The 9,751-nt window shown below is 32.8% G+C and overlaps 1 protein-coding gene across 1 annotated transcript in view; it reads left to right on the top strand.

The window, feature by feature from the left end:
* Positions 1-6,471, top strand: part of LOC106471740 (carcinoembryonic antigen-related cell adhesion molecule 1-like) — a 59,348-nt gene extending 52,877 nt beyond the window's left edge. The window contains exons 12-13 of the mRNA XM_022400349.1: positions 4,312-4,516; positions 5,873-6,471. Coding sequence (XP_022256057.1) covers positions 4,312-4,341 — 30 coding nt within the window. The 3' untranslated portion in view covers positions 4,342-4,516; positions 5,873-6,471. The remainder of the gene's footprint in view (positions 1-4,311; positions 4,517-5,872) is intronic.
* The last annotated feature ends 3,280 nt before the right edge of the window (positions 6,472-9,751 follow it).

The raw sequence follows: 9,751 nt of genomic DNA, 5'->3' as shown, positions 1-9,751 counted from the left end.
GTATAAGTCATTTGAACGGTTAGATTAACCGAAACCAGTCCTTTTTGGTTGCCTGTTACACCTGCCGTGTCAGGACCTACGTCTGTCCTCCATACAGCGTATACTTCCTTTACATTTCAGCACTTGTGGTCCTACATTGTCGAATCTTTTACAGTATCATTACTTCTGTGTTTTTCCCTAAAATCCCAACTGTTTATATCTCCACTTTTTGCTGTACTACCAATTCATCAACTTTGTAATCTCAACTGTTGCCTGTTCATTATTGCCTTTCACAAGAATAGTAAACATTTATGGTTGTACAGGTAAGGCTATTGTCACATGTTATTCTCCAGCAACTGCTAGTTTTTAAACATAAGGTTGTGCGGATCTTCACTAGTTTACAGTAGGAGACGCCATTAGTGTATCTGTTTTAAATATCTTCATCGTCTAGGTTGTTTGTAAGAAAAGAACTTCACGGCACATGCTAATAGATCTGCCCCCCAGTGGCACAGCGGTATGTCTGCGGACTTACAACGCTAGAAACCGGGCAGAGCACAGATAGCCCTTGTGTAGCCTTTGTGCATAATTAAAAACAAACAAGCTAATCGATCTTGCTTGGAAATTCTATGTTCTTCACGTTTTCCTGCATAATCAGATACTAATAAAACACTTTGATTAATCGGTCATATCTTCCTGTTTGTCTTGTACTCTAGGCTCCGTCCGTGAGTAGACAAACAACGAAATGCCTGAGCTGAGTATGAAATAAGATGGACGTTTCATCTAACTAATCAGATTAACAAGGCCAACCAAACTTTTTAAACTTCGTGTTACTAGATGACCGAACGAAAGTAGTGAACTGATTTAATAATAACTTTGATTTTATATTTTGGATCGCAAAGTTTTCAACCCATTTTTTAAATGGTTATTCTTTAACTTGAACATTCTTTAAAAATTTTTGAGATACATGATACAGAAGCAACTGTAATTCAGGCCTGAAAGCTAACTTTTGGTCTTCTTTTTGATGTGTTCCTCGATAGATTATTTTAACATACACCAGGTTAATGTATTTTTATCGGATGAAAAAGAATTATACCAATTGGTTTAATTACGTATAGAGATTGAATATTATTACTTTACATAAAGTCAGAAAACATACGCAATGTTTCAATCTCAAGCTCTTGTGTGCCTCATGTTCCATTTTTTCACATCTTTTAGTTTTGAAGGTTGTCATTCTCGTCATTTCGTTTAGTATGTTCGTGACGCAAAAAACAAGGGTACTTGGTATTAACGTATTTAGACGCAATGGCTATCAATCTTCCCTCTCTGTTAAAATCCTTCTCACTGTTAAAGTGAATCCAAAATAGACGCAATGGCTATCAATCTTCCCTCTCTGTTAAAATCCTTCTCACTGTTAAAGTGAATCCAAAATAGACGCAATGGCTATCAATCTTCCCTCTCTGTTAAAATCCTTTTCACTGTTAAAGTGAATCCAAAATAGACGCAATGGCTATCAATCTTCCCTCTTTGTTAAAATCCTTCTCACTGTTAAAGTGAATCCAAAATAGACGCAATGGCTATCAATCTTCCCTCTTTGTTAAAATCCTTCTCACTGTAAAAGTGAATCCAAAATAGACGCAATGGCTATCAATCTTCCCTCTCTGTTAAAATCCTTCTCACTGTTAAAGTGAATCCAAAATAGACGCAATGGCTATCCATCATCCTATTCTGTTACAATCCTTCTCACTGTTAAGGTGAATCCAAAATAACCTCCATTAATGTTTTCTGGCTGTAGAGGGCAACAGAGCATCACTTGCACACTGAAAGTGAACTTCTTTCCTGTTATTTAATTTGTTTAAGTATAATGAGTGAGCGGAGTGGTCAGTACCAAATACTCTATGACAAATTGCTATGATGTAATCAATGACACTCAAGACACTTGGTAATGTGTAAGTTAATGTTACAAGTGAATGATATTATCTTATACTTTGTAAGAACCATTGTCTCGATTTGTAAAATCTAACTCATGATATCATCTGATACTTTGTAAGAACCATTGTCTCGATTTGTAAAATCTAACTCATGATATCATCTGATACTTTGTAAGAACCATTGTCTCGATTTGTAAAATCTAACTCATGATATCATCTGATACTTTGTAAGAACCATTGTCTCGATTTGTAAAATCTAACTCATGATATCATCTGATACTTTGAAAGAACCGTTGTCTCGATTTGTAAAATCTAACTCATGATATCATCTGATACTTTTAAGTTCCAACTCTTCTGTTTTGCTGAATAAAAATTTACGGTTCACAATATTTATTCATTTGACGATACTCTTGGTTCGTTATGATTTTAGCGCCACATCTGAATGCAACTCGGGTTAGTGTGTCAGAACGTTAGTAATAAAAACCACAACTAATTACTCATGTAGTAACCATACGATCGTATGTGATATTACTTGCAGACAGGTGTAATACGAATATTGTGCATGAGACTCGTGATTCTCGCTAATTAATATTCTTGGTGAACTTGCTAATCTTTTCCAGGAATGTCCACTTTGATTGATACGCCCTAGATGAAGGTAGAGGCTGCCTTCATAACGGCAAAGCCCATTATTCTTTGGTAATAAGAATAGCCCAAGAGTTGGCGGTGGGTGGTAATGACTAGCTGCCTTCCCTCTAGTCTTACACTGCCAAATTATGTACGGCTAGCGCAGATAGCCTTCATAAGAAACCAAACAAAACTGAACGGTGTTGTTCGTACTATCTCGTCCTCTAAGTCAGCCAGAGAGTCAAGTTTACGGATTTCCAACAATAAAATCCTGGATTCGAGTCCCTGTGATGGACGAAGTGCAGATATCCTGTTGTGTAGCTTTGCGGTAAAACACAGGAAAAATAAAAACTTTCTAGATCTTTCCAGTCTTGTCTAGAATGTTTTTATCTTATATAATTGTTTACACTTCCGTTGGTAGCTGATGTACGAGTTTCATCTTTTTTCCATGTCTCGTAATGTCTAAAAAAAAAAAATATTATCACGGATTTCAGAAGGCCTGAGCAATGTTCTCCATTAACCTAACGTCTTAAGCATGCTAGCTAAGACTGTACAAATAGGAACTTCCATAACGTCAGAAAAACAAGTCATGATACACAATGATAAAAACCCTATAACCCAAGCGCTTTCAAAAGGTGGATCTTTCTTCTTCAGGGGCAAACTGGGAATCAGCAAATAGGTATATTGCACTGGAATATCTTTTCCCAGGCAATTATTGGATATGATTAAATGAATGACCTTCTAGAGTATTGTCGCATTTATAATACCTTTAAAATGAGCCAGGGGAAATGTATTGTAACTCTTCTACACATGAGTAATGTCCAAATATCAGTATTTAGCTACGGACAAAATTATAAGTCGTTGCTCATACTAAATGCCCATGTCTAGTTTGGAAGCTGTTGTGATGAGGTAATTATCAAACTAAAACCTGAAATTGATATCATAACCTGAAAAACAGAGGTGGGTGAATCGACACACACATGCACACACACCTCTTTTCAGACCCACAGCCTATTTTTACTGTTGAATTTCATCTTGATGGTTCGTTTTATATAGATGTTCTCCATTAATCATTTCACTGTAAATGTGTTTAACTTCCATTGTTTTGATCTAACGTCATCGTGTAGTTTTGAAAATATTACCGTGTCAACAAATATAGATGTTCTCCATTAATCATTTCACTGTAAATGTGTTTAACTTCCATTGTTTTGATCTAACGTCATCGTGTAGTTTTGAAAATATTACCGTGTCAACAAATATAGATGTTCTCTATTAATCGTTTCACAGTAAATGTGTTTAACTTCAGATTGTTTTGATCTAACGTCATCGTGTAGTTTTGAAAATATTACCGTGTCAACAAATATAGATGTTCTCCATTAATCATTTCACTGTAAATGTGTTTAACTTCCATTGTTTTGATCTAACGTCATCGTGTAGTTTTGAAAATATTACCGTGTCAACAAATAAAAGTACAGGTAACGTTCAACAGGATATTAATTACCTAGAATATATAATAACATTTGTCTTGCACAGTCACAAAAGTTTATAACCTCGGGAAAAAAACCCAGCTATAATACGTATCTGTTTACCATTCAGGCATTTTACAATAGACCGATTAAGTAAATTAAACCAAATACACCGTTTGTTTCTTAATGCATTTCAAATAAGCCACAATCTAAATTAATTTGCATCGCTAAAAATGTTAGTGTTTATATTTTCTTTCAACAAATGTATGAATATCGTTGATTTTAATTACTTGTTCACTACCTTGTATTCATAGCAAAACTACGTACAAGAAACTGTGACTTAATAGAAACTTATCAAGCACCGCGAAGAGATATCCTTTAAGGAAGGTTGCATGTAAGTATGTTGTTTAATTACTTGTTCACTACCTTATATTCATAGCAAAACTACGTACAAGAAACTGTGACTTAATAGAAACTTATCAAGCACCGCGAAGAGATATCCTTTAAGGAAGGTTGCATGTAAGTATGTTGTTTACTCGGGTTTATAAAGTACAACGATAGATTAAAATGTCTTTTTTTTTATTGCCCCACCAGTAGCAAATCTGAAGGCTTATAACGCTAAAAATCGGGTTTAGATACCAGCTGTAAGCACGAAACAGATAGTCCGTTGTGTAGATTTGTGCTTAACTACAAATAAACAAAATATTTTTTTGTCCCCTGGTGGCTTAGTGAATAGTTTGAGGACTTATAACATTAGAATTTGGAGTTTGATCCCCGCAGTGGATGCAACGTAGATAACACGTTGTAGATAACTAATTCTTTCTAATGGTTGCACCACTCTGTATTTCACCGTATAAAATATTTTTTTTAGGTTGATAAAACAAAAATACTGATATTAATATTTCCTATTTATTTAACACGTACCTCAGAAGCCCAGGGGTGTCTTTACACTAATTTGTTGAATATTAAAAGTAAGTTTAATCTCTATACTCCAAAAGAGGGTGGTTTTTGGAAGTATCTTTTGTAGGCAGTTTTCGTTTATTAATTGATAACTATTTAAGTGAAATACAGCATCCTCAAGTCTCAATACTAGCTAGTACAACCAATAAAAATGTCCACAAATTTTCAGTTCAAATTAAGAGACACTAGAGCAGGTATTTAGTTGTTGTTGTAGTTGTTTTTTTTGGGGGGGGGGGTTCGTGAGGGGCCTGGTGTTGGAATAATATTACACAGACTAAAGGTTTTACAACGCTAAAATCCAGGATTCGATTCCCCCTGATGGATAGTATGCGGATAGCCCATTGTGTAGCTTTGCACTAATAAAACCATAACGACTTTTTTAAAGTCTTTTTTTTTTGCTTTACTATACTTTACTTTGTATGTTTTACTTTCGTAGATATCTTACTTAATAACTACAAATACGTTGAAAAGTAAACAATTAATGTACATAAACTTGAGAAAAATATGTAAAATGCTAATGTGACATCAGTCATAAGCTTTCAGTAAAATTTATGATAGATTTAAACTATTGAACTGCGCAAGTAATTAATGTTCATTATTTGTAAGTAAATAACCGTAACAATATATTGTTAACGGTAAAATAGTGTTCATATTGTTTTAAGAGGGAAACGTTTTGTTGCTGTTCTCGTCAGTGAAAATGTTCAAAAATAAATGTTTTTCGATCATCTATAATTAATAAATAATTCTAGCAAAATATTATCACGCACATACGTATAGATATTTCAAATTCTGGTAATAATTATGTAAAACGATATTTAAAACATCCAACAAACGTAATTTCTTTTAAATGTTTTAGGATATTTTGTGTCGTATATGGCTCGATCTAATTTTACATACGGTCTTTTTTTTTTCCAGCTGTATTTTAAATACTCGGTCAGAGAGTAATCTGTAACTCTGTGTAAGGATTCGTCGGAAGGCTGTATGATTATTTTCACAAATATGACACTCTTGTGTTAGAATGCTATCAATGAGACCCATTTCGTAGGGACGAATTTGACGAACTTACATTTGATTACTCAATCTCCTCTTTGGCATGTGTGTGTGTGTTGTGTTGTGTGTGTGTGTGCCTTGAAATTGCAACAATATAATGGTGCAAGTCAACAGTTACGATATTTGGATCCTAGCAATTATCTGAATCGTTCAATACAACTATAATCTCTGAATGTATTACGCTTACGTTTCGTTCATAACAGAAACGCACTTCAAGCTGTTGCGAAGCAGTAGAAACAGTGCAACATTTGTATTGTGTATTACAAAAATCCCATTTTTAAAATAAAATAAAAATCGAGTTTTTAGGAAACTATTATTATCTTTAGTTTAAATAATCGAGTAAATTACAAAGTTCATAATATGACATGCAATTTCTCGATATGAAAAGCAAAGAATATCTAAATATGAAGGAAATTATTATTTGTATATTGTTTTCGTTGTTCTGGATGTGAGTTATGTGTATTAGAGGCGATTAAAATTGATGTTGCAACAAAATATATGTGTAATTTGTTTTTCGTCAGTCATTTGGCAACCTTCAAGAATTGTTTTCTACAGGATTTGTATTTTAGTTATAGTTTAAATTTAGACACTATTAATTCATCGTGGGACTGTTAAAAATGAAATAACATGACAACTATACCAGTTAAAAGTTGTTAAAGACTTTCATATCCAACACATGTTTAGTTGTAGTTTAGATAATATTAATTCATCGTGGAACTGTTAAAAATGGAATAACATATCAACTGTACCAGGTAAAAATTGTTAAACACTTTCATATCCAACACATATTTAGTTGTAGTTTAGATAATATTAATTCATCGTGGGACTGTTAAAAATGAAATAACATGACAACTATACCAGTTAAAAATGAAATAACAGGACAACTATACCAGTTAAAAGTCGTTAAAGACTTTCATATCCAACACATGTTTAGTTGTAGTTTAGATAATATTAATTCATCGTGGAACTGTTAAAAATGAAATCACATATCAGCTATACCAGTTAAAAGATGTTAAACACTTTCATATCCAACACATATTTAGTTGTAGTTTAGATAATATTAATTCATCGTGGAACTGTTAAAAAATGAAATCACATATCAACTATACCAGTTAAAAATGAAATAACATATCAACTGTACCAGTTAAAAGTTGTTAAACACTCTCACATAAAACACATAAAGGAGACTAAGTACACATGTTATGAATATTGCACGTTGGTCACCTTGAAAATATGGTTTACTCCTTGCAATTCATAGAGAAATTCTGAACAAATTAAACTTTATAGCAGTACAACTGAACTCCCAGAGAAATGTATTTATAATTTATTTTACGGATATGTAAACGTGTATGTGTAGGCTACGCAGTTACGTAATTGATAAATCTAACATTAATTGTCATTTAAAGTACTAACGAAATATTTAAGTAAAATATTATAGTATCGTTCTATACCTATCGTGCACTTACATATACATTATTTAGGTCCACAATGTAAAAATTTTACTTAAGAGAATGATCTCTAACTCTGAAATTCAAATAAGTTATTTTCATAATAAGATTTATAATGCGTAGAAATCATAGGATAGAACGCTAAATAATGAGTGTAGTGTCTTGAGTTCTGAATTGGTTGTTAATAATATTTTCTTACACGATTCGACCAGTTTGGCTGACTTAGTTTCACATAAATAAATATACAAAACACCATTGCAATGAAGAAAAGTTACAACTATTTGTAAGTGCTTAAGTTACCCCAAACGCTTAAAGATAAAATATATATATGACGTTTAATGCATAAATAAATGAATGACAATGTTGAATGGATATTTGGTTATTACTCACACATGTGAGGAACGCATTAATCGTTCATTTTTCTCACAGTATAGTTATATTTAGAGTTCACGAAATTTCAACAGTGCTCACTTCCTCTGTTCTTTATGGAAAGCAAAATTATGCATAGTTTTTCAAGTAATATAGACTCATATTACAGTCTAACACTATTTGTAAAATGGCCCCCCAATGGCACAGCGGTATGTCTGCGGACTTACAACGCTAGAATCCGGGTTTCGATACCCGTGGTGGGCAGAGCACAGATAGCCTATTGTGTAGCTTTGTGCTTAATTACAAAACAAACAAATTTGTAAAATGACATCGGTCTTGAATGTCTGTAAGTTACACGTGTTCTCTGACCAATATCTGCAGGAATGTTCCAAATAGTGCCTCAGCGATGAACTTATAGCAACTGGCCAAAAGGATACAAAGAATGTCAAGGTGTTATTACCTAGCCACTGATCTGAGATTAAAACTTTTATAATACAATCTATTGGAGCCACGTGATTAGCAAGATATGAAAAAGATCCCAACTTTGCTAATTTCTTACCGCTCTTATGCAGCTGATACGTTTGTTAATACAGTCCATTGTACATCACACACGACTACTATCGTAACAATACAGACTCTTAGTAGAAAAACAACAACATTGGTTTATAAAAGAGTACTGCAGGTGTTATCACCCTATTTGGAATGTTTGTTAATTAATTTTTAGGTTTTATGGTTAACCCTTTAAAGGTTAAATTTCTCATGCAAGCACTATTTCATATATTTCTATGAATTAGTTTCCAGACAATTTTAACAATAATAATTAAAAACAAAATAAGAGAAACGTAAATATATATACAAAACAATTTGCGATTTTTTTTATCTATTTTTAAATATATAATCGTTTTCTTGGTAATTGCTCCAATTGGCTTTATTATATTGAAATATTAATTTGTTGAAAGAAACAAAGAAATTGGGAGTATGACAGGGATAGTCTGGTATATCTCAGTATTATTCACAGATTGCTAAGCCTAAATATTTACCTAGCAAAATACGTCAGTGATAAAATAATTTAATTAGGAAAAATATCTTTAATATCTATTTTTAAATAAGATACGAGTTCAGAAGTATGTGACTTTGTTGAAGAACACGTTTACCTTTTTTTTTCTAACTTAAAAGACAAAGGAGCGGTGTTTTAACTCAACGTTCGTATAACACAGTTGTTTTATCGCAAGGCAAGACAAAATTTATGGTCAATATTACTTCGTATTGTACTTTTTTCCCATTTATGAATTTTTTTTACTCAGACGCCTTTGTAGTCATGTGTCAGCTCTTCATGAAAATAATGGTTTTAGTCCGTTAATCATTTTTATGAAAGTCTAACGTTAAATTGGTCTTTATGACACACAACGGATTTAATACCTAGAATGAGAGGCCGAACACATGTCTGGAATAATAAATAGAAATAGTTATTACTGTGGAACGTGGACAATTTTATACTGAACGTCTGCTTGTATAAACCTTGAAAGAAGTGTATTTGTTCCGAAATTTTGACACCAGTATCGTTCCTCGACTGTGATGTTTAATATATGGTTAATATTTTAGAATAAAAAATACAAACATATTAAGTTTCAGCTCTACACATAAAATCAAGTCTCAAATGTCACGTAGCACCAGAGATAGAGGTTCAGGACATTATGGAGTTTCAGCGAAGTTTTACATTTTTCATTCGGAAATCACTCTGGAAAATCATTTCTAGGCTAGAGGTGAATAGTAATTAGCCTGATTGAAAAGTTATTCCATGGTGTCTTATTACTTTTAAAGAGTTCATTATCTTGGGACGTCAAAAAATATTTAAAACATTTCTAGGCTAGAGACGAATAGCAATTAGCCTGATTGTAAAGGTATTCCATGGTGTCTTATTACTTTT

The sequence above is a fragment of the Limulus polyphemus genome, unplaced genomic scaffold (genome assembly GCF_000517525.1).
Source record: "Limulus polyphemus unplaced genomic scaffold, Limulus_polyphemus-2.1.2 Scaffold4827, whole genome shotgun sequence".
Classification (NCBI taxonomy): domain Eukaryota; kingdom Metazoa; phylum Arthropoda; class Merostomata; order Xiphosura; family Limulidae; genus Limulus; species Limulus polyphemus.
Note: the sequence above shows the minus strand (reverse complement) of the source record. Positions and strands in the feature narration are given on the sequence as shown.